At 42.5% G+C, this 25,263-nt stretch overlaps 1 protein-coding gene across 1 annotated transcript in view; it reads left to right on the top strand.

Moving 5' to 3' along the window:
* Positions 1-21,177, top strand: part of ST8SIA1 (ST8 alpha-N-acetyl-neuraminide alpha-2,8-sialyltransferase 1) — a 141,066-nt gene extending 119,889 nt beyond the window's left edge. The window contains exon 5 of the mRNA XM_086610558.1: positions 20,691-21,177. Coding sequence (XP_086466684.1) covers positions 20,691-21,177 — 487 coding nt within the window. The remainder of the gene's footprint in view (positions 1-20,690) is intronic.
* Positions 21,178-25,263: the final 4,086 nt, after the last annotated feature.

Here is a 25,263-nt window from a genome sequence, read left to right as displayed (position 1 = left end):
GCCACATTTTTTGTTTCTTTGTGCTTTCTTTTAGTATTGTGTTTGTGATTTGGAGAGGGTGGATGGACAAGGACAAAAGATGAAGGTTTGATTTTTAATCTGAGCTCTGAAGCTGTGTTCATCGGGGAATCTGTGTCTTTCTGATACTTGTGGTTATAAAGCATTAATATATTATGAGCGTAATTTTGAATGTAGCTGTCTTGAAAGGATTTCCAGAACCTGGATTATTATCACCCTTCACAGTATAGGAAGCAGATTTGGGATCCATAACTTATTTCTTTCATTACAAACAGCTCCTATGCCTTTGCAATTGGGCTGCAACTTCTGGATAGCTCTGGGGTACGTGTTACAGAAGAATAATTTATTCATTGAAAATACAATTTACTACGTTTTCGAAGGCACAAAAATGGTTTACAAATTCTTCTCAAGACAGCAGTAGCTTATTCAGTAAAAAAAAAATTAGTTCATTTTGACATTTTCTAAATGGTCTGCAATGAGGATAACCAAAAGTCCGGAAGGAAACGTGAAAAAAGAGAAGGTCCAAATATAAACACAAAAAAGGAAGGCAGTAAGAAGATCTCAGGTCAGAAAATGATCTTGTATTGCAGAAGGTGATGAGATGCCTCTCTGGTATTTATCGAAGATGTATCTATAGATAAGCATGACGTGCAGGGTAACATCCAAACAGAGCGTTTTCTATTGGCTTGAGTAAAAGTAAAAGCATGAAATGAAACATTTTATTATTTTCTTTCCAAGGCAAGAAAAATATTTTTCCTGTTAAAGGCTATTAGGAGCGCCATGTCTTCTAGCAGCCCTGGCCAGGACCCTCCTGCTCAGCTGCTGGAGCCCAGCCCAGTGCCCTGGGGTCCAGGAGTCCCAGGGTCTCTGCTGGGCTGAGGGATGTGGCTGTTGCCTTCCTGGTTGCAGGTTCAACCAGAGCCTCGTAATGCCAGTGCGTCCAGCTTGCCTCCCACCAGGTTTGGGGGAGATACAGGCACTTGCCCCACTTAGCAGCCAGCATCAGCCACATGAGCTGTGATCCGCAATCCCCCTCCACACCGAGGGTTCTTTGCTCATCCCAGTCCTCCCAGTAGCTGTTTTTTTGGGACCTGCACCACAGCTGCCCCAGTTGCTGGAGGCAGAGCGCTCCCCTGGCTTCAGGAGCTGGCAGCAGGGACCCAGGGGTGTCTGCACCCTGGTCTGGTTCCAGCAGCTGGCCCCTGCTGTGCTCACCCCTGTTCTCCCAAAATCTAGTGCCTGTTCCTTGCAGCATGCACACATGTGGGATAGAGCAAAGTCACACAGAGAGAGAGGCAGGAAAAGATTTAATCAGAAGGTGGGACAGACGGCAGTGGTAAGGCACAGATGTGTAATGACCAGCCCTGTTTGACAGGTGACCAGCCCCTTTCACATCCTTTTCTGTCTACCCCGCTTTGTTCCTCCCTGCTCCCCTTCCCCTGCACATCCTTTCATGGGTGTCTGTAGTTGTACCTGTCCCCCTCATCCCTCCCAGGCCGCTGTCCGGGACCAAACCTGGTTTCCAGTTGCAAAGCCCAGGTAGATCCTGCAAATGGCGCCTGCGGCTTCTGGATAGCCCATCGGTCCCTGTGAGTGGTGAGCTTTGTTTCTTGTCGTTGTCTCCACATTTATTTTGTCATGTCTGTGTGTCTGTATGTTCAGAGTTTTTTTGTCTTCCCCTTTTCTTATTGTCCCAATGTAGGACTTCCTTGGTCCAACAGCCTTGCTGAAATAAACATTCTCACACTCCCTCATACCCTTGTGGATTAGTGTGAATGACCAAGTTTGGTTCTCCTCATTACATCCCTTATCTTTTATCAGTCAGGTTTGTTTCCCTGTATGTTCTCGTTTATGGATTTCTCCTTTTCTTACTATCCTTTTTTTAAATTTTATTTTATTTATTCACTTATTTATTGAAGAAGTCCTTGACCAGATAGCCTTAAAGAAGCACAGTCTCCTTCCACACACTCTTACATTTCCTATTTTTCCTCTGATTTGTTTAGAAACAAAAAAGCAATTTTAAAAAGAAACAAAACCATCTAGTATATTGTCTTTATATGAGCTTTAAAGAAGAAAAAGCTGTTATAAAATTTGTAGTTGAAGTATTTAGTGAAGGAGTATATAAGAACCAGATGGATGTATGTTAAGGGAGGGAGGAGCACAGGCAGGGTAGAAAGATTCGTGCAATTGTTCCAGCAACACTGGAAAAAAAGACGTAGCAGCTGATATTAGTAGACTGGAGTAGAAAGAGGAAGCAATATTTTGTGCTGACTAAGATAACCAAAGGTCTAGGCAGAAACATCCTGAAGACTAACATGAGGGGAAAGAATGTTAGGGGAAGTATGTGCCAGACATAAGTGGCTCTACCAAGAACAAAAATCCCTTTTTGTACCTCTAAACACAAAGTTCACGATGAATTCTTTTGTGTTTGCCACTCAAGCTAGCCTCCAGGATCCTTGGTTTGCTCTGTGCCTCGATGAATCCGTCCAGACTTAGTACCAAGTGCAGGTGGCATTCATATGTGCTTAATCCTGTCTTTCAGATCATGTCTCCTGTCTTCACCCGTTAGATTCTTTCCCTGCTTCCTCACAGTAGGAAATCGAAAAAATCCTTTGAGGAAAGCACACTGCCATCTCCAGCACATGCAGAGTGATATAAAAATGTTGGCAATCTTGTTTTTATCCTCTTTTGGTACTCTGCGAGAAGTATAATAGATTTCAGCTGAGCTCAGATCCATTGCCCAGAAACAGCCAAATGGGAGGTGGGTGCAATCCTCACTGAGAAACTGAGCTGATGATGTGTAAGACATAAGTAAAGTCAGCTTACTCACTATCTTGCTTGGCTTCTCAAAACTAACAGGAAAAGAAAAGTAGTAAAAAGCTACTTTTTTTCTTTTTTTTTCTTTCCTGAAGAGAATAGTTATAGTTACAAAAATAATGAATTATGATTTCTGTACATGCATTTTGAGTATGGCTTTTGTTTTTAAGCCAATAAATCCACTTGCATGCAAGTGCATTTGTTGGTATAAAATGTAAAGACAAAAATCCACTGTGAAAGTAAAGGAATAATATTCCTTCCCACATGAATCTCCCTAGCTAAGTTAGATGCATTCAAACATAAAGATTGAGTTTCTAAATCATGTGTAGCTTTTGGGGAAAAGCTGATTGATGGAAATTAGTTCTAACTGTTTTATTTGGATAGCACAGCAAATGGCACAAACTGCTTTCGTACTAAGTTTGGTCAGTCACTTTTTGAGGAAGTTTGTTCTAATCAGTTTTTCATGGTAGTTTTCTGCCATCTAATCTGGAGTTTATTTACAGGCAAGAACTTCTGCAGAATTAGTTAGAGATTTGTCACCCTAATATTTAATTTCTACTCCTTGCGTCCTCTTTTTTTTTTCTCTAGCAGTAATGACTTTTTAATTTCTGATTTGAAAGAGTAAATAGCGAAAGCACAGTGATTTTCAAGATACATGGAGCACTTTTGTAGGTTAAAGCTGATCCACTGGAATTTTTCATCTGTTTGATCATTTTTTTACAATAGCTGGTTTGTTGGAAGAGGAAACGGAAACCTGCCAAGAGGTGTCATTGCACTCAGAAAGAACCAAATGGTACTTCTGAAAGATAAAGCAGGATGGAGGAAATCAAGCTGTCAGTATGTATAGTGCAATTCGATAGGGCAGATAATTCATTCTGGGGCAATTTTTCCTCCATGAGAACCGCATTATTAAAAGAGCCAAATTCTACTATGTGTTTTATTTTAGTGGCAATTCTATAGCAAAATATACAGCAAAAAATAACAGCAGTTTCAAGAGACCCTGAGAATAAAAGGAGGTGAAAAAAATAGATTGAGCAGTTTTTATTTACCTCTGTAGCCAATTCCTGGCACGTGGGTCACAGGGAGAATGTTCCTAGTATACTAGCTGGAAACCCCTTAGCAAAATTCTTCCTTCAGCTTTAATTGATCTCTTAGCTAATGGGTACTTCACTAACAACAGTCACTAATCTTCCATCAAACACAGAAATAGCCATGCAGATGCTTAAAAGTTTTATTCCACTAAAATATGAGGATTTGTGGAAGAAAAATGAGAAAGTAGTGTCTTCCATTATAGTTGTAAACTATTCTTATGGACTGGATTTCTTGGTAAGTTATGGTTTAGCTGCGAATGCTCAAGACTAATGTTAGATAAATGTACATAGGGAGCTTTCTAATACAAATTCATTTTGTTTAAAAGTTTTTGAAAGCTTTATTTAAAATATTTTAGTATATTTAGAAGTATAAAACCGGTAACATAACTTTTTAAATTGTGAGTTTGAGCGTTGTGATCCTATCATTTTTTTCTTTATTGTCATCGGTTTTCAAACATGACAAAGATTATTTTTTTTAAATGAGGTTTTTATGTGGAGGGTATGGGCTGCTCGTCTATCTCATTTAAATCGGAAAACATACCGCGCTGCAAAGTTTCAGAATGTTGTTGCAGAAGAATGTTGAGGGTTTTTTTCATGATTCAGGACAGCAAATCAGAAGGTGGCTACTCGAATCTTGCAGGAACTTTCCCAAAGGAAATGAAATTCGGGAAGATAACGAACAGAATATTTTAAGTGGAAGATTGTACGCATATGGAAGTTGAAAGCATGTGAAAGCATATAGCACCGTACCCAGCATAAATGTAAAAATAAAAAAAACCCCCAACTGTTGACAGTGCACAGATTGTACTGTAAATGGTAATTATGCCATACTCTGTCCCCTCCTGCTGGAGTGGGGAATGTGTGGTCCTGCAAAAGGATGCACTTACTAACTGTCCTTCCCGGAGTCCTTTCTTCCAGAGATGGCAGCTTGGTTACAGCCCCAGCGAGGCCAGTGCTCTGCCCTTCCCCAGCCTTTGGTGGCCTTGCCCTGGTTTTTCTTCCTGCAGGCAATATCTGGAGCATGAAGTTTGCTCCCAGTTTCAGGTGTGAACCTGGCGGGAAAGCAAACCTTGGGCTCAGCTCAGTCAAGCCCGTGTGTGCTCTGCACCCATGCGTGATGACGAATCTTTGAGCAGCGCGGTAGGGACTCACAGCAGCAAAGCGTTCAGGGCTTTGCTTTTAATTCCCTTGTAAGATCCTGGACTGACTCGTAGAGGCATCACTAAGACCCACAGTGGTTGTTCCTGGCTAGTAAAGCTGCACAGCCTAAAGACAGGTCTGTTGGCTGCCTCCCTGTGCTGCCCTAGGTCCCAGAGTCAGCTTGGGACAATGGCAAAACGTGGCTTGTTCCTCATCTCTCTTGCACTGCACGGGTGCGCTTCCCTTACCTGATGTGCGGTGGAGACGTAGCTACACTGGTAAATATAGAGGGACCAATCCATGGCTCCAATGCTGAGCAGCACAGTCTGGCTTATGAGGCCAGTGATTGAGTCCCTGTAGTGTATTTGTCTTGGAGAGACCTAGCTGGAGCACCTGGAATGGAGCCAAAGGGTGAGCTAATATCATTAAGCTATGTGAGCAATCAGGAATTTCTGCTGGCTTTGAGGTCCTTTTTAATTAAACAGGGACAATAAATTTCTCAGCGCTATTACAGCACTGCATCCACAGCATTTACGAGGTATAGCTGTAGAAAACTGTTGTCCTGAAAACGGATACTCGCACGAGTTCTTGGTGTTCTCTCGGGTAGGAGAATTTTTAGAACAAGGCTTAGAGAGAGAAGATAGTACAGCTGCACTCAGTTGCCTGTACATTTGACTTTGTATGTCTCAGGTTGTGCGGGTCTGAACCATCCAGTTGTATAAACTGAGACCGCGGAGTTTGGAACCATGTTGGGTGGGGTTTGAGAGCGGGAGCTTGAGTGTCCTGAGCTGGAAAGGAGAAATGGTTTAAAGAAAGTGTTGGGAGAAAACTGATCTCTGCATCTGGGCTGAGTTTTTTCTCCATGTCACTAGTATGAACTGTAGGTCTGCTCATAGATTTTGCAGTATAAGCCACACGTGGCTTTTTTAAGATCATCTGTGAGCTTTTTTTATAGCAAATATCACCATAGTTTAGAGACAAGAGGACACTGGTGATGTCCCTGATTTCTTCTGCTCTTTTTTTTTTTCCCCCTCAATGTCTGACAGTTGTAGCATTTGATTTTTTTATTACAGGTTTTATGTTATTTACAGGACATTACGAAGCATTTAAGGGCTGCTGGATGTTCCTACAGAGCCTTTTGAAGTTGGCATTTCTTACAACGCTGGTGCTACAGGATTTCCAACAAGGTCTTTGCTCTGCATCTTCTCCATTCCTCCTTGGTTTCCCTTCTGGCAGCTCAGCTCTGCTAGAATGTCTGCAGCATGTCCCTGCCCCAGCCACAGCAGAAACCTTAAACCCAGGTGATGCCTCCAGTCCTTTGTTCTTGCGCCTTTATTCCCCTGCCTGTTGGGGAAATCTGTACATGTTGCTACATGCAAATGAGTTGTTCACAAACAATTGAAGTTAGATTGTGCTGAAGAAGACACCACTGGTGGGCTATCACAAAAGACCTGGTGGTTGGTGTACTGCAGTTGAACCAGGTCCCGCATCTGCCCTGTGCATACCTGGTGCTCCAGTGGTTGGGACTGCAGAGAACGGCGTTGAGAAAAACAAACCAGAGAACTAGCTGGCGTGTACTGGCTGAAATGTTTTTGCTGAGTGGCTTTCTGAAAGGAAATTCATTAGGCACACGAGCATGCCCTTGTGCAAATTGTTTATGATTTTGTCTCTATGCTCCTAAGTCCATTAGGTTGGAAATGGAACTAGATACAGCTGCTGGAACAGAACGCACGGGACTTTTCTGCCAGAGCATTGGTGCAGTGTGCTGTCTTTTTTATTTTTTCTCACTTTGTGCTCCAGCCCAGTTGCTGCCATCCCTCATTTCTCCTGCTACATTAAACATCCAAGGTTCAGGAATGCAAATGATTATGCTGAGTGAATCATCTCCGTAGCCTTGTGCATCCAGATAGTATCATTGTCTTTTGTTGTATGTTCACAGTGTGCTTCTTGAATAATGCAGTGTACTGGTGGTTTCTGAAACTTTAAATATCTGGCATATGATGTCATAAAGACTGATCTATATGCTCGTTTGATGAAAGTTAGTGTAAATCCATTGATATCAGGGAAATTGTGTCAATTTAATGGTTCAAGACAGGACCTTAATGCACATGTTTCTACTCCATTTCAAGGTATATTTGAAATAGAGGAATATTTTAAAATGAGACATTCCTCAGATTCTTCTTTTTAACATAAAAAATGCAGATGTGGAGGGAGGTAGAAGAAATGGTCTCATTTTTATAACAAGCAGGACCAGTCTGAAGAGGACTTGGTGTTACAAGCAAAGTGCTGTATTTGCTGGAGCATGCCAGGTTCCTGACGCTAGCTTGGTAAAGCAAAGCAGCACTGTGCACTGTGGTTTATTAGACTAGCAGATTAGGGAAGGAAGTTTTGGCCTTGAGACAGATTGAGATAAAAATACATTGCTTGTTAAATAGTGTATGTTTTCCAAATCATTATCTGGATAAAGCCTCTGGATAAAAACCTCAGCAATAGCTCTCAAGTGTTGCACATCCTGGTACAAGCTATTCTGGCCTGTCTGTAAAACAAAAGGCTGAATTTCACCGCTGTTAACGTTGGATTAGCTGCTTTGGGAATATGTGCACTGAGCTGCTAGGGACATAAAGGTCTGTCAGCCAAAGCAGCTGATCACTGAATGATCCTCCTGGCATTTGGAAACCTTCTGGGAGTGTAACTACTTCCTCAAGGGGAAGTTTATGGCCGTAGCTGTTGATAGTCCCATGTGATTCATGGCCAACCTCAGGTTCTTCAGAGCTGCTGACAGCCTTGACATTTACAGCTACTTTCAAACCTATGATTTGGCCTTATCTGAAAAATACCTTGGCCTTATCAAGTGGATGCCCTTAAGGTATTCTGTTTTTCTGTTACTGACTTGTGCTGTAGACCCCAGACCATAGCTTTCTCCTAACTCCAAGATACCCTTTGACCTGGTGATTAGGTCCAAATCTGTTTTTTTTTCAGGTAATGTGTTACTGCTGCTTCAGGGAGACAAGCCTCTAATGCTGGCTTTTGTTCCTGTTTGATTATTCAGTAATACTTTAAAATAATGGCCTAATCCGTGTTCACATCTTTGGTGTTTATGGTAATCGTGTAAAGCATGTGGTAGTTATTTAGTATCAATGTGAGTGTCAGAAGTCCTTCGGTAGAATTTCTGATGTAATTCAGTATTAATTACTCAGAGCATTAAAGAAAAGGAGCTTATTTTTTGTGCTGCCTGAATCTGAAAGAAATCTTCTTGATTCTGTAGGAGATGGTAACTTGCTTTCCTTAGTCATTTGAACATGAACATCTGTTAAAGCTGATGTTCTTTGGGTTTTAGAGAGAAAAGGTAGCTCAAAGGAATACGAACACAGGAGTTCATAGTTTGGCCATAGTTTCACACACAGCACTTGTTGGGAAGGTTGATGCCATCTTCTCCACAACCCATATGATATGTATGAGTGGGTCACCTCAGTCAAACTTCTGCTGCAGTAATGTTTTGGCACCTTCCTGAAGAGAATTGGTGCAAAGAGCTGAGTCAAATAAAAAGAAATGAAGATAGGGCTGGATGTACTTTTTTTTGCCGACTAAAACTTCCAGGTAATCTAGTTTAAGTTGTTCCCAGGTGATTTGGAAAACCAGGCTGTGAGTAGTTTCAGCTGAATAGCATAGAGCTTGGTTCAGAAAACTAGCCAAGGCAGATGCGGTATTTTATGAGAGGTGAGTAGTCACCTCAGTCACTGAAGCTGTGGTAGACCCAAGTTCAGTTCCCTTTTCTGTGTCAGTGGACTTAAACTCTATCTCTTACCTAGTAGGAGGCAGTTCTAACCATCAGCAAAGGGACATGCTGGGCTGGTGCCGTCAGTGCCATCTGCTGATACCGTTCCAGTTTGTGGGACAAAACAGGGAGGGCTTGAAGGCCAGGTGGCTCGACCACCAGTTTAGATGGTTGCTCTCTTCTTGTCTTGTTCTCTGATTTAATGAGTGTTGTATATTCAGTAAAATTAGTTTTAACGAGAGATTGAAAGACCTTCACTCATTGCTGATATCTGAGATTGCATTGCTCAGGTGAATATCCTGCCGATGTTGTCTTCTGGGGTCAGGTTCCATCCAGTTCTGACAATTTGTTGTTACTGACTGTTCCCTAAGATAGGGAGCAAAAGAGAGGAAAGTTTTCTTGCTTGGTATTTCAGAATGTGAGAAGATAGGACCACATCTGGGTTATGTTGTATTATATAAAACAAGAGGCACAGCACCTCCAGTTATGTGACACGGGAAGAACACCAACTACAGTTACAAAGCTGCTCCTATATGATTTAGTATCAATGCGACTGATCCTTCCCTGGCATTTGGAAACTAAGAGAGATGGAGAATTCAATGTTTTGCTCTGCTTTCCTCAGCCAGTGCATAGAGGGCTGTGAAGTACTTGGTGATATGCCCTGCCTTTCAAAAGTATGACTTTGTCCTAGCAAATAGCATTGAAATAATTCCAGCTACCTTAAAAGAAAAAAAAAAAGTTTTGGGTTTTTTTTTTACTTTTACACTGTATCTCCTTTGAATGAAGTTAATGAGGGGAAAAATGGTGAAGGAACTCTAGCACTTTCACAGGTATCAAAACAGCTGAAGAGATTAGCAAAAGCTCCAGCATGTTTCAGCTATCTGTGCTTTGATTTTTTTTTTTTTTTTTTTGAGAGTGTTCTAGCTATAGCAATCTAAATTGAGTACAGGCTATACTAACAGTTCAGGAGAAACCTTGGCAGCTTAGTCGAGTTGAAAACAAGTTTAAGTGGCATTCTCAGCATTAAACACCATACATCTTGGAAAATATATCCGAACGATCTACTCAAAATAGAGGACTCTCCTAAGGGTACCATACTGGAGGCATAGTGCTAGGAGCATCTATCAAGCCTTAAGAAAAGGTAAAAGGAAGTTGACATCTCTAAAGGGCAAAGAAAAGGGAGATTAATGGAAATGGAGAAACATCCTACCAAAAGCTGAAGTTGTTTCCAAAGGAAATGGATTTTATTCTAAGCTCTGGCTGATTAAAGATTTTATCTATGTGGCAGGCAGAAAAAGTTTCCAAAAATAACTAACTAGAGGAATGAAATCCTAATGCAACATCCTCCTTCCAGCAACAGAATAAGTCAAAAAAGAGCAAAAACCACCCACCCCCCACCTGCCTTGTGTTGTACGGTCAATTGATGATGAGATTTAAAAGAAATGCTCAGAGAAGTCACAGGAAGGCCGTATGAATTATGTGCATCTGTGTTTACCGCAGAAGAAACTGAGGACACTCCCTGTGCCCATGGGAGTGGGCTCAGCAAGCTGAAACTGAGGTAATTGTTAGAGAATTTACGGTACACATACAGGATGGATGTGAATGCATTAGCAGGACTGGACTCATCCATGAGTGCTGAAGAACAGTAGTGTGGACTTCCTCGCTCAAAACTGCCTTGGTTCTTGGAGACTGGAAGGTGTTAAAAATGGCATCAGTGTTTAAAACCAGTTCAAATGAAAGATAGTTCAAGTAGATCTGTCAACCTGACATCTATACCAGCTGAATTAGTAGAGAATGTATTATATATATTATATTATGTTGGTGCAAAAGGGAAGAGTAACTGATATCGTCTACCTGGACTTGTCCAAAACATTTGACACTGTCCCGCATGACATCTTTGTCTCTAAACTGGAGAGACATGGAATTGATGAATGGACCACTCGGTGGATAAGGAATTGGCTGGATGATTGCACTCAGAGTTGCGGTCAATGGCTGGATGTCCAAGTGGAGACCAGTGACAAGTGGTGTTCCTCAGAGGTCAGTATTGGGACCAGTGCTGTTTAACATCTTTGTCATTGACATGGAGAGTGGGATCGAGTGCACCCTCAGCAAGTTTGCAGATGACACCAAGCTGTGTGGTGTGGTCGACACACTGGAGGGAAGGGATGCCATCCAGTGGGACCTTGAGAGCCCGGAGAGGTGGGCCCATGGGAAACTCATGAAGTTCAACAAGGCCAAGTGCAAGGTCCTGCACGTGGGTCGGGACAATCCCATGCATGAATACAGACTGGTAAATGAAGGGATTGAGAGCAGCCTGGAGGAAAAGGACTTGGGGGTGCTGGTTGATGAGAAGCTCAACATGAGCCGGCAATATGCACTGGCAGCCCAGAAAGCCGTGTCCTGGGCTGCATCAAAAGAAGCGTGGCCAGCTGGTCATGGGAGGTGATTCTGCCCCTCTGCTCTGCTCTTGTGAGACCTCACCTGCAGTCCTGCATTCAGCTCTGGGCCTCTGACATAAGGAGGACATTAAGCTGTTGGAACTGGTCCAGAGGAGGGCCATAAAGGTGTTCCGAGGGCTGGAGCCACCTCTCCTATGAAGTCAGGTTGAGAGAGTTGGGGTCGTTCAGCCTGGAGAAGAGAAGGCTCTGGGGAGACCTTCTAGCAGCCTTCCAGTACCTAAAGGAGGCCTACAAGAAAGCTGAAGAGGGACTTTTTACAAGGGTGTGTGGTGATAGGACAAGGGGTAATGGCTTTAAATTGAAAGAGGGTAGATTTCGATGAGGTCTAAGGAAGAAATTCTTCCCTCTGAGGGTGGTGAGGGGCTGGAACAGGTTGTCCAGAGAAGCTGTGGAAGTCCTATCCCTGGAAGTGTTCAAGGCCAGGTTGGATGAGTCTTTGAGCAACCTGATGTAGTGAAAGGTGTCCTTGCTCATGGCAGGGAGATTGGAACGAAGTGATCTTGAGGCCCTGAGCAACCTGATCTAGTTGGAGATATCCCTGTTCCTTGCAGGGGGGTTGGACTAGATGGCCTTTGAAGGTCCCTTCCAGCCCTAACGATTCTATGATTCTATGATTCTATGATCTTTGAGGTCCCTTCTCACCCAAACCATTCTACAATTCTGTAGTATTAGTGAACACCTAGATAAATGTATGTGTTTGTGAAGGGTCAGCACTGCTGAGCCCAAGGGAAATTGTACCTTGTAAAACTTTTAGAGTTCTTTGAATAGATGCATGTGGATAAGGATTGTATATATCCAGTAGATAAAGTCTATTTGAATTTTTAAAAGGCTTTTGACAAAGGGATCAAGACAGTCATGACATAAGAGGGAAGATATTGGGAAGATCATTGGTTAGAAGGATGCAGAGAATAGATTAGGTAAATATTTAGAAATGAGATTCACTGGGGTTACTACATTGACCAGCTACACCAGTATTGGGAAATCTTCCTGAGCTGAAAATACTTGGATGTGCCAAGAGTTTAAAATATACTTGTCATGTTCTTAATCTTCTCTGTGTCCTCGTATAAGTTGCAGAGTTGAAGGGTGGACTCTTTCAAAGATCTAGTGTGCAGCAAATCAACACACCTCTAACACTATTGGAAGCCTTGAGAAGCATCTACTGACACTTCTAGGCATAACTGTACAGCACCAGAATTGCTGAGAAATGTTGCTGTAAACTGATATTAGATGAAAGTAAAGTCTTTTTCTTCACATGGGGCATTTTGAAAGCTTGCTGAAGGTAGTGACTTCAAGATCTACAGCTGCAGCCCTTGGGCTGGCTTGAATTCTCCTGGCTCATTTCCAGGGATTTTACTGATGGCATGAGCTCTTATGCCAAGGACTGGAAGGGACTTCTCATTTGGTGAACTGCTGTGTTTCTCTCTCTTTTTCCTTCTTTTTAGCCTTGTTTTTGGCCTCTGCTAATCTAACTGCTCTAGAGCAATTTATCATCTCTTCTGCTTATACTCAGATGGCTACTAGTTCATTGCTCAATTGCAACGCTCATTGTCCTAGGGATGCCAAAACAGGTGAGGTTGCCCAGAGGAGACACTAATAGAGGAAATACAGAGATGTCCTTTTGCATGTTTTAGAGTAGTGTGAATTGATTTCATCCCATTTAAAACACTGTACATTCACCACATATTCCTATGGGCTCTGAACAACTGTTTTTATTGTGAAGCTTTTAGTTGACAATGTTGTTTAGCAGGGAGCTGCACTCTGGCTGCAGGCCATGTGGTGTGACCTCGGAGATCACGAGTGATACATATACTATAGTTTAAAAAAGATGCTTATATACTTAAAAAAGAGCCTACCCTTGTTACAGTTGTTGCCATAATGCCTCTCGAAGCATCTACTGTTTTAAATCATTTCTCCTCGGTCTACACTTTGTAGCACAGAGTGTCTTTAAAAAGAAAACACATTCAGTTCAAACATTGCTGTTTTCTCTCTCTATCCACTTCTTTTTGGAAAGAGCTCTGAGAGGTTGAAGAGAAAATATAGTCGAATGTCACCTTCACTGACATTTGCAAATTATTAATATGCTAAGGAGGTCATGATGTTAAAGAGAGAACTGAAAAGACTTAGCAAGCGTTCACGTGTACCAGCTGGGAAGTGTTCTCAGCTATGAATAGGTCTTTCATGGCTGTAAACATTTGGTATGTTTTGTTTGGGTTAGAAAGCATATACGGCCAGCACGAACAGACAGGAAAGCATGATGTGACTAACTTTGTGTTTGCTGCGGTGCTATTGTGGGCAGTGACCTACAGGGACTTGTACGGGACAGGAGTTGGTTAAAATACCTAGAAGTGCAGGAGATAATGCACTGGTCTGTTCCTGTTTGGTTACTGTCCCAAAGACACACCAGGCTGTCTGAGGAAACCTGTGTTAATCAAAAGTAAATCTCTTCAAGATTATATCCAGGCTTTGTTGCAGTTCTTTTTTTCCCATTAAAACCTGAGAAAATGTGTTATCTGGCTAATTTTCTTCTTGCAGGCTCGCTCTGGCTTGCAGTCCAGTGAAATTAAATGCTAAAGATATCAGGCTTAGTTCTGTGACTTTGTTTTCTAGCCGATTTCATTGGGTCTCTGTTTTCTCATCCTCCAGACTCTCAGCTGTAAGAGCTGTGAAGTATTCAGAAGATATAGAAATGCTAGGCAGCATTTCCGTTTGACAATACGAGTAGTTTACAGCCATGCTGTTCTCGCTGTCCTTTTATATCGTTTCCACTTGTGTGTGACTTCAGTAGCCACAGTCTTCAAAGAGTCAAACTAAGACGAACTGCTTGTCTTTGGAAAGCTAAGATTCAAGCTGTCAGATAACAGAAAGGATTGACGTTTAGCTCTACTGGTTTTGGAAAGCGTGGCTATTAAAAGCGCATTCTAATTTGAGTTGGCAGAATAAGGATCACACACAGTCCCAAAATACCAGAGAACACTGATTTTAATATTTCATCGCTTTGGTGTATAGGATAGCTCTGTGCTCCATTGAGAAACAGACAGTCAGCTTTCCCTTGGCTCTATATATAGTATTCCCAGGGCGACAGTGTAAGAGCGGTAATGGGTGGAGGTTTAAAAAAAAACCCTAATTAATACTGAATTCAGACAGAAGGGGAGCCTGCCTCTTTGTGGGGATTAGAGCCTACCTCTGCAATGTCTAACTGGACTTTGAGTGCATCAAATTATTCTGAAGGTCATGTGCTAAGGACAGGGTGTCATTAAAAAACAGGCTGGTGGAGAAAGATGTAGTTTGCTGTCACTGTGGGAAGAGTGTTTCCTTGCTTGTGGCTCTTTGGAGCTGATGGTGGGAGTAACCTGAATTCCTGGCCTGGAAAATGCCATTGAAAAGGTGTATAAAAAGGTGAATCAGGCTAATTTGTTTGTCTTTTCTCTTTGGGATCAGAAATGAGAGGAATGCACAGGTTCTGAAAGGCTGGAAGCCCCCGTCCATGAGCAGGAGGAGAAGGCAGTGCGGGGTCTCAGCAGGCTGCAGCCTGTGCCGAAGGGATGAACTGCAGTGAGCTTTGGAGTCAGCAGAACCCTGGGAGGGGAGCATCTCTGCTGAGAGTCCCAGTGGAAGATTTGCTGTGTTTGGGTCCATAAAGGGCAGTCAGTGGGAATGGAGGAGAACAAAGGGAAAGGAAAAGGTGGAAATAGCATCACCCCATCTGTGCCATGAGCTCTGGACTGGGTGACCGTAGTGCCTGTGGAGGGCCCTGCGGTGAGAAGACGGGAGAATTCCTCATGCTGAGGGTGTTTGACATGAGCTTAGACAAAGCACTGGGATCTACCACCGGAATAAAAGCCTTCTGCGTTGATGGAGAATGTTTGGCATCTGTAATTTTATTGGTTTAATGATCAGCCTTTATGATTGCTCAAGTTACTTCATACCTTTTCTAATCCCTCTGCAGTGCATTGCAGGCCTGATTTTTTTTTGCCCGAGGCTCCGAGCGTGCTTCCAGTGAGATCGGAGTTGGCTTTGCCATTGACTTTAATGGGATTATAATTGAACCTTAAGTCAGGTAGCTGTCCTTAGGCTAAGTAAGCAGTGGTTTGTGTAGCTGGGGAAGCTGGGATAAAACAAGAAAGGGGGTTAATTTGCAGTACTTTAAGTGCTTGTTTCTGGCTCCCTGTGTGGACAAGTGGAATAGTCTGCCTTGCACCTAATGCGTGCCAAAAGAGCCCATGTGGAGAATGAGCGCATGGAAACTAATGTGCTGTTCATTCAGACACAGTCTGTGTTTTAGTAAGATTGGCTACACAAGCCCCGGAGGGGCAGGTAATCAAGTGCATGATAAAATTAGAGCACAGGGCATTAAGGAGGGCTTCGCTATTCGAAAGCATAAAAGCACTCTGAGGAACGAGTGCAGTAAAACTCCTCTGCCACAGCAGCAGAGCTTCAGATGTGTGGTTGCAAGCTGACTTGTTGTGACCTCAGCTGTAAGCATATTCCGACAGCTGCAGCAAATTGCTAAATCATGGCTAATGCCGACATCAAATTATCTAAATTTTTGTAAGGTTATTTTTTTGCCATAGGGACAAATACATAAGACTTCATATGCCTTCTGCTCTATTCTCTTGAGCTCTGTTTGCCTTAATTTTAAAATAATACACTATTTCTTTGGCATATGAGCTGTTCCCCTCATTACTCGATCTTTTTTTTTTCCTTTTCAATAAGTCAATTTGCAATTAATACAGAACACTGAACTTCTGACTTTGCAGATGCCGACGCAGTAAGTGACTGGGATATCATCGCAGGCATGAGGTATTGACTCTCCAGGGAGATCAAAAAGAAACAAAGATGTGAGAAAATGCTGCCATTGTTATCTGCAAGCGGGTTAGCTCAATGTCACTGCAGCAAATTCTCTGTGGTTACTGGGAGTCATCTCTTAGTAGCAGAGAGCAACCCTGTCCCTAAATATCTGCTAAAGAACATCAATAAGAATGTTAAAAACAGATTAAAAACAAAAAGCAAAACACAACGCTCTTAAGTCTTAATGGTATTTAAGTACTATGACTTAAGTCATGACAATGTACTGTGGCAGTTTTTTCTTGGATGCATCCTTCTCTCTGGAAAAGCAGAGCATTTGAGGGAACTCTACAGCTGGTACCAAGGAAATTACTTCTCGGATACCTGTGCAGCTGTGCCTACACGTGCCTGCTGAAAGTTGTGCTTTTTAAGTTGATCTGTCATATGGACCTGACAGCGGAAATGTGCTGCTGGTGACTTTATTTGCTGGCTGCCATTAATGAGAGTAGTGGAAGTAAAGTGCCTGGGCTGAACATACCGTGATCCGCTCTCACCAGCGTTCAACGGCCTCAGTGCCTCTCCGGGCTGCCGTCAAGTTGCTGGGACGCGCTATGCAAGTCACCGAGCGACCCGCATAGTCTTCAGGTGCTGCTGAGATACTGGAGATTCCAGCTCCAGTTTTACCTAAGCGCTGGCGACCGCCATGCATTTGTGTGAGCTTGACTGCAGAAGGTCAGAGGACAACCCTGAGAGCTGTCAGGCTGTTTCTTGCTCAGACCTGAGCTGTGAAGATAATGTCGCCCGAGATGCACTCTTGCATAAGAGGCTGGATCATTTGAGGGCTTCCTTTTGAAGCCCGGTGAGCGGGGAAGAGCTGTGCAGCTTCTGGGCTGTGCCACTGAGTGTACTGAGCATTCAAAACATGTCAGGTAGGGACGAGCACTAACTAGGAACCAATGGCTCCTTGTTCAGAGGCAGCTGGGTGAGGATCAGCACGAGAGAACGTGTTTCTGCCCATCATGGCGTGAGGACTGAACCAGACTGGTGGCGTGTGCCAGGACAAGCAGGAAGGAGCCATATCGTCATGCTCATGCATGTGCTATGGAGCTGGTCAGCTGCAGAGGAAAAGCCTTCCTGGTCTCTGTCAGGCATGGGGTAGCCTCCTCGCTGTCTGCTGAGATGGATGGGGTATGGCACCCCCAAAGCCACCACTGGAATGGGACTGCTGCAGAACTCCTTGTCTGGATTGTGAGCTAAAGGAAAATACACTTGAGCTTCCAGTACCGTTTCTAGAAACTTGCTGGTGTACTGTGTTTGTCCCCAGATTTCTCAGCCTGTGAAATGTCTGAAAGCTGGAGAGGACTCCTACTTTTACAAATGGCAAGCGGAAAATTTCATTTGTGTCTAATATCTCCCCTCATGAGGGACGCAAGATGGGCAGCAGCTTTTTGGCTGTGTTTGACTGTCAGACGAGCCGTAATCAGCATGTTTTATGCTTCTACATGGGCTCCTGACCACCTATATAATGTCCATCTGTTGAACTGGGCATGATGCCTACTGACACTGCGATCCAGCTCGTTTGAACAAGGCATGGGTTTCCAGGAGGTGATGTTCCCGAAGGACAGTTTGCAGTAGCATGACAAACGCTGTCCCTTCTGCGTGAAGTCCCTTCTATGCACCGCTCTCACGGCAGTGCCATTCACTTCTCGTTACTTTAAGGCATTCGGGGAGATTTAGCTATAAGAAGCGTAAAAGCATTGCGGCAATAACAGCAAATGAATATTCAGAGACAGTCCATGGGCCTTTGGGGCTGTATCTGAACCATTTTAATGTATTCATCTTAGAGCTGTGCGTGCTTTTCTGTGAATGGGAAATTTGCTGAAAAATGCAGTTTTAGAACAGCCATATCCATTTGCTATCTGAAGTGAAATTTATTAACTAGCTGTAAGTGGGAAACTGGCTTCCAGGAGTGGCAGAGCACCTGTCTCTGTCTTCCCCTCAGCCACGGTGCAACGACCCCGTCACGTCAAGCTGTGTGCTCAAGTTCCCTTTACTGTGACAGGAGGTTTGAACCTGCATCCGCCACCTCCCAGTGAATGTCCCAAGTTATGGGGAGGGCAACAGTCTGAAAACTTGCTGCTGGTCTTATTCTACCTTTTATAAGCAATTAGGGTTATTAGAATGAGGCTTGAATACTGAGGCTCTGAGTGCCTGAGTATCAAAAATATTAAGCTAGGGATTTGGGGTTTTGTGTTGGGTTTTTTGTTGTTGTTGTTGTGGTTGTTTGTTTTTTTTTGTTGTTTGTTTTTGGTTGTTTGTTTTTTTTTTTACCCTCAGTGACTGTGTCCTAATGGAAATGGGACAAGTTTGATAGGATGGACTCAACTCCTGTACTTGATAATCTGACAGGTTGTCTTGCTGCTCCTTAGGAAGAGAGGACAGTAAAGCCTGTTTTGGGGAACACTTGGTTAAAGGTCTGATGGTATTGGAGTGAGAGTGCCCATATGAGAAGGTACAGCCAGACAATGAATTTCTACTGGGGCACCTTGGTCTTGTCTGGCCTTCTATATTCAGCTGTGTCTTGGCTATTTCTGCAGAAAAGAATGCCAAATGCAGTAAATTACGAAATTATTTTTATTGTTTTGTTTTGTATGTTCAGGTTGAATTGATTTCTTGCTTGGAAAACAGTGACTTCGTCTACATTAGCAGATAGCACCATGCAATAGGAGCAGATCTGTAGGATTGAAGACCCAGGCAGATTCCAGGGGATTTGCATCAAAACAGCTTTATTCTACTTCTGTTTGAATGAAATTTTGACAGAAACTTATAGCAGATCAGGAGACCAAATATTTTGTGTTGAAAATTTCAACAAAACCTTTGAACTTATTAGGAATGTTTCAAGTTTTCTGACGAAACAAAGACTTCAAAACACCTGATGTGTTCATGAGACATTTAATGCTGTTGAAGCTGTATTTTTTTTGACAATTGTTTCAGCTGAAATTTTGTCTGATGCTTCTTGAGGTCATCTGGCATCCTACCTGAACCTGTGTGTCTTGCTGCATGTGTGATTCTTGCTGCTGTTTCACAGAGGTCTATACCCCAAAATTGATATCTTCGTAACTCTTTAAAAATATATTTTCATACCTCTCTCTCTGCCTGCACCTAAGAAGGGGAAAAAAAGTCCTTGCACAGAGGTGGCTTTTAATGTAGTGAACTTTGCCTGCATGCTGAAGGCTATAGATACTGTCAGGTGGTAAAGACAAGGAGGGCTTACTGGTGCTCTGAAGATTGCGTGGGCTCTGGAAAGAAAGTAGATTATTGAGAGTAAATCATAGTGACTTTCTCATGCAAAAGTAACCTCCAGTGCAGTCTGCACCTCAGGACAGCAAGTGCTCCTCTTGCTTTGCAAGTTTGTGGTTTAGGTAATGGATTTTACATGCGGCTCTGGCTGACCTCTGTGTCAGTTACACCCAATGATACTTATTAGGGATGCTTTAATATTTTACTGAGATGTGATTTGGTTAGCGCCGGACATCCCTAACAGGACAGGTCAAACATCAGTGCAGGTTTTGGTGTGTGCGAGTGGCCTAGGATTTCCTGCCAGATGTCTCGTTCATCTTGGCTTATCCAGAAGCATGTGGCAAGCAAAGGTTGTAGGCTTGACAGAACACTGGTTTTGGAGTAGTATGTACGTCTAACATCAGGGATAAAGGAGCCATCAACAAAAAGCTATTGGCAATTTAACGAATTGTAACGGAATGTAGTTTTTATGTCAAGAGATGAGAAGACTATCATGTTAGAGAAATAACTTGTACATATACTTTGCCCTTCTCATAGTTGCCAACTAGTTAAAGAACTTGCACACTACAAATATCGGCTGCTTTTAAACCTACTCAGTGTGTAAATTGTGCCATCTAAGCACCAACTCTGAACGTTGTTTGGTGCTCGTTGCTAAATTTTTGTGGTGCAGCTTATCCTAAACAATTCATTTATTTCTGTTTTACTTGTTTGTAACAAAGTTTGTTCTTTGAGATTGCTCTCAGTTCCAGAACAAGAATGAACTACTATGGTAGCACAACCTAAATTGCTATACAGGCATAACAAAAACAAGTCTTACAAGTTTTCTAAGTCCAAAGTTTCTGTTTAAATATTTCTTGGTATTGCTTGCTGAGCATGTAACTTGGATTCTCTTTCATATACCTTTAAGAAACGAGAACAACACAGACTTCAAAATTTCTTTTAAAGATTCCTGTGCCTGAAAACGTAAGTTGGTTTTTGGACAGAAAAAAAAGGTCACTAAAAATGTTTGATTTTCAGGAAAACTGTCAGTGTTCATTCAGGATTTTTTGAGAAGATGAAATCAGAAATAGCTTGGGTTTTGGAGTTAGCAGGATACCGGATAGTTTTCAACTGTCTGTTCAGGTTTATGTTTTTAGAAGAGAGGCAATGGCAGACAGAAGTTTGTCCAGACTTTGTTTGTCTGCGTTCGAGAAAGGTGTGCAGGTAATCGTAAATATGTGTATGAAGAGCAGCTTTTAGACTGGGTTTTGGAATGACTGGGAAAACCTATGTGTGACCAACTTGGTTTTCCCTGTTGTTTTACAGGTTCCAGAATCTTCTGTGGTCTCGAAAAGCATTTGTGGACAGCGTGAAGGTGTATAACCACAGCTACATCTACATGCCAGCCTTCTCGATGAAGACAGGGACAGGACCCTCCCTACGTGTCTATTATACCCTGGAGGACTTCGGTGCCAAGCAGGCAGTTCTTTTTGCCAACCCCAATTTCCTGCGTGACATTGGCAAGTTCTGGAAGAGCAAAGGTATCCATGCCAAACGGCTTTCCACCGGACTTTTCTTAGTCAGTGCTGCCCTTGGTCTGTGTGAAGAAGTGACAATTTATGGCTTCTGGCCGTTCTCGGTGGACCTGCACGGGAAGTTTATTAGCCATCACTACTATGACAATGTCTTGCCCGATTCTGGATTCCACGCCATGCCGGAGGAATTTCTACAGCTCTGGTTTCTTCATAAAAGTGGTGTACTGAGAATGCAGCTAGAACCATGTGAGGACCCTTTAACCCAGTCTTCTGCCTGAGGATCGTAGGAGTTGGTTCAGGAGATCCAATAGTTCTTAATTTCCATGCTCTCCAACAGAGAGTTGGGTTTTCTGTTGATTCTTTTTAAAGGGAAAATAATCGTGGATCTGCATGGACCATAAAAATGCTACTTGAAGGCCAAATGGAATACGTCCTTAATGTATAGTGCTTTATGGAACTGGAATGGGGAAAGCAAATCTCCCAGTTGAGTCCATTCAGCAGCGTTGTGAAAATAACGTCAGAAGCAGCACAGCTGAACTTTGCGGGGGACGTTTTTAAATGACTGATGTAAAAAGGGCATTAAGGCTCAGAGAGACACAGGGCCACCCACAAGCTTTTGCTGACAGTGCCAAATATGACTGTCTGTTCAAAAATCCATTTCATTCCAGATTGGCACCTTGTACAACTTTCCTTTTTCCTTTTTTTTTTTTTTCCCCCTGTGTGGGTGTGGGTGTGTAGGAGAGCATGTGCGTGTTGTTGATGTTCTTTGTTTCTTTTCTTTTTTTACTTTTTTCTTTTACTCCTCCCACCCCAATGGAAGGAAAAGGAAAGTCTTAAAAGGCCCAGGAGCTGAGTACCATCAAAGACTCTTGGGAGAGTGAAGAGTGCTAAGAATCTGGTTAGAAGAATGTCCTAGGAATGCCCTGCTACTGAGTATGGGTGAACCTACTTGCTGTAGGTTTTAACAGGATAGTTTAGGTCATTGCACTTAGAGCTATGCTAATGTTCTACTGTGGGCAAGAGCTGGTTAAGGGAAATTGGTCTGCAAAGAAAACTTGTGTTACAAAACCAGTAGTGAAGTGCAGCCTGGTTTTGGTTGACCTGCTGCAAGATTCCCATAGTGACTTTTGTAGCAGGGATGGTTCCTGACCTGTTTTGCTGTCCAGCCTTGGGGATTAATTCTGTATTCGTTGGGACTCCAGATGTTCATTGACTGTAAAGGGGATTCGAGGTGTTCAGTGGAACGCAGAATGAGGTTGTTCATTTGCTCATAGCAGAAAAACTGCAGAAATGAATGTAAGTGTCATTTAAAATGAGCTGAAGCTTTGAAAATCCTTTCTATTTGTGTGACCAGCTCTTCTGCTTGGATTGTAACGTTAGCCTTAAAGACTTGTACTTTTCTTGCGAGATTGTCTCTGGTTAAAGATAGCCTGACGAATAAAACAGCCTTTGAGAGCACTGAAAAACTGTGTAGCCAGCAAGAAAAAAGAAAAAAAAAAAAAAAAAGAAGAAAAGAAAAGAGCAGGCCCTTACATAAAGCAGCCTCTCTCCTGGCAGCGGGTGAATGATGTCAGCGTGCGCATTGCACGCATGCTGCTCCAGCCAGCGCAGCGCCTGAAGGACTGTTTTATTTTGGGTTATTACTTGGGTAGCAGATGGTCCTATCGCCATGTAAATGAGAAATCTTTTTGCTTGTTTGCTTTGGTTTAGCACTGTAGGACAAGAAGAGAATACCAGCTCAGTCCTGGTGCAGTTTCAGCTGCGAGATGTTATCACCATTAACTTTAAAATCCAGATCAGCATTCTCTTTCTTATCTTTCCATCATGAGTAGCTGAAATTCTAGTCAAAGTGTTGAAAAAACAAAACTGTCGTCAGGTTTCCACAACAATTTCCTGTGCTACCTGTTTTAGCTCCGAAGTGCTAGTACTTTGGGGGATGTGTCCTTTCATATGTTGACAACGTCTCTCTTTGTAGACTACCAGCTGCAAGTTATATAGATATAATTAAAAAAAAAAAAAAAAAGAAAAAGCAAAATCCGTGGCTCTTCTTTAAATATGAATAATTGAACTATCTATGTAGGACAGTGGGAAAAAGTAATGATGTTTTGCTTTTTAAACCTCTGTTTCATAATAAAATCTTCTTTCTAAATATGAATATTCCACACATAAAGTGAGTACTGTTCCATAGGATTACAGAGCAGTGCTAAACTGTAACGTGGAGATTTGGATTAAATAGTGTTCTAGAGATTGTTCTGATAAAATCTGAATGTGCTTCTATAACCCCTTTTATCTTTGTCCCTATTTTTGTTAAAAGTACAGTGGACACACTGATGGAACATCGCTTGATAATTTGTTCCTTTCCATTACATTTGGTTTATCTATGATGTGGGTACTCAGTGAGGAAGTATTTGAAAGTAAAATATTTGCTTTACTCTTTGTTAAGGCGGAATGTTACCGAGCTGGCTTTCTAGGAGAAGAAGTGGTGCCTGTATGGTTTTTATTGTACACGTCAAGTTTTGCACTTTTTAGTGCTCTAAAGATGATGTTGTCTGTGAGAACGACAGTCGAAATATGATGTGCTAAAATGGCACTTCAGACGATGCCAGCATTTCCTCAGGGTGTGAGGGAATGAGGACAGTAGGGGGAACTCCATCTTTGCTGGTCATTTTTTTTGTATTTTTACCAATACATGAGAATGTAGTTCTGAACCTCTCTGACGGCTCTCTAACCCTTTGGTAATCTTTTTTTCCATGTCCTGAGAAAATAATCGGTTTAGAAGAACAAGAGAAAAATGTGTATTTTTGTAGGAAAACTCAGTGCAGTGTTTCATAATGTCTGGCTTGTTCATGTTCAACTGGTGCCCTGGGTATCTGGAGATGTTGTGTTCCCCACCTCTAAGACTGAGGCAGACTGAACCTGTAGCCTCTGGCCTTTGAGTCCCTTCCAATGTCTATAGTCCTGATGTTTGCAAGCAGACAACTTCCAAAAAATTATGGGGGTAGGAGAGACTCAGGCTGCGTGTGATGTGTGGCTGATATTGAAGAAATTGATAATTCTGACTCTATTCACGTTTATGTATAGTGAATATAACTGCTTCTTAGACAGTTATGAAGGCTGTCTAAGACAACTACATTTGATGGGGAAGTAAAGGCTTCAAGGATAAATAATTTTCTATAATTTCCAGAAAACTGGCAGCTGAGGAGAGAAGAGAAGTGAAAGTAAATGCCCCTTTTAAGAGAACAAAATCTGGTTTAGCTGACTGACTTGTCAGTCCATGCAAACACACTGACCAACCTTCAGCATTTTGCCCACCAAGTAAAAAGGAATGCAGGAGGGTACTGCAAGTGTTTGTGCCAACAGCAGTCACAAAAAAAAAAAAAAAACAAACCTGAAAAAAGTAAGAAAAGCAGCTGGGAATGTGAGAGTGGCAGCTGCCTGACGGAAATCTTGAAGTAAATGTGCTCTGTCCATTCCGCTGCTCAGCGTGAGGCTTTCCTTGTCTAAATCCAGGGGTGGAGGGAACCATGTGTGGGATCATTGATGTGAAATACGGCATTGCATGCAAGGGACTGAAGTTGTATCTGTCTTTGGGAGGGAGGTCACACCGTGGGATGGGACCATACTTCTGCTTAAAGGCAGGCACAGTCAAATCCAGGAGGCAACCATGACAAATCAGCGTCTCGCAGTCGTGGCAAACTTTGGTCAGAGCGATTATATCCATCCAGCGTTGTACCTACTGTTTGATCCCAGTCCGTTGATGGCAGTGCCTTTAGGCAAATCTCGTTGCTTGCGTTGCTGTATTTTCCTTGAAGTGAACTGAAATCTTAATGTTTATTTTTTAGTGAAATTCCCTACTCCAGCTTCTTTATTTCCACTGCCAGTCTCTGAATTTCTCTGATAGTGTAGCTGAAGCTGCACAAGTCTTTACCAGGTTGAAAGCTACTGCAGTTCATCTTCAATAAAAACTAGTTCAGACTGGCCAAGGGATTTGTTAATGTTCCTAGTTAACTAATTTTATTTTAGAGGTAACAAGGTACAGAAGCGATGGAATCGTTGCTCTGCATAGGAAGCATTGCCCTATGGTTTTAAGTAGAATAAATTAAATTCTGTAACAAGAGCTGTGCATGGAAGATATTCAGAACTGAAATCGCTTGGGATATAATCTTTTTGGGGGTGTATATGCTTTTGAGTAAATCAAGACCAATTTTTGAACTTGTGCCAAACCCATGTAAAACTTTGCCCCTCCTGTTGATTTTGAAGCTTTTAGAGCTCCTTCTAAAACAGACAAGCAAAAGAGAAGCCAGCAAACTAAAATCATGGAGAAGGGGTGTGTCTGCGCATGAGAATAAAAACAGTTACAGTTT

This window comes from Tauraco erythrolophus, chromosome 4 (genome assembly GCF_009769465.1).
Source record: "Tauraco erythrolophus isolate bTauEry1 chromosome 4, bTauEry1.pri, whole genome shotgun sequence".
Lineage (NCBI taxonomy): Eukaryota > Metazoa > Chordata > Aves > Musophagiformes > Musophagidae > Tauraco > Tauraco erythrolophus.
Note: the sequence above shows the minus strand (reverse complement) of the source record. Positions and strands in the feature narration are given on the sequence as shown.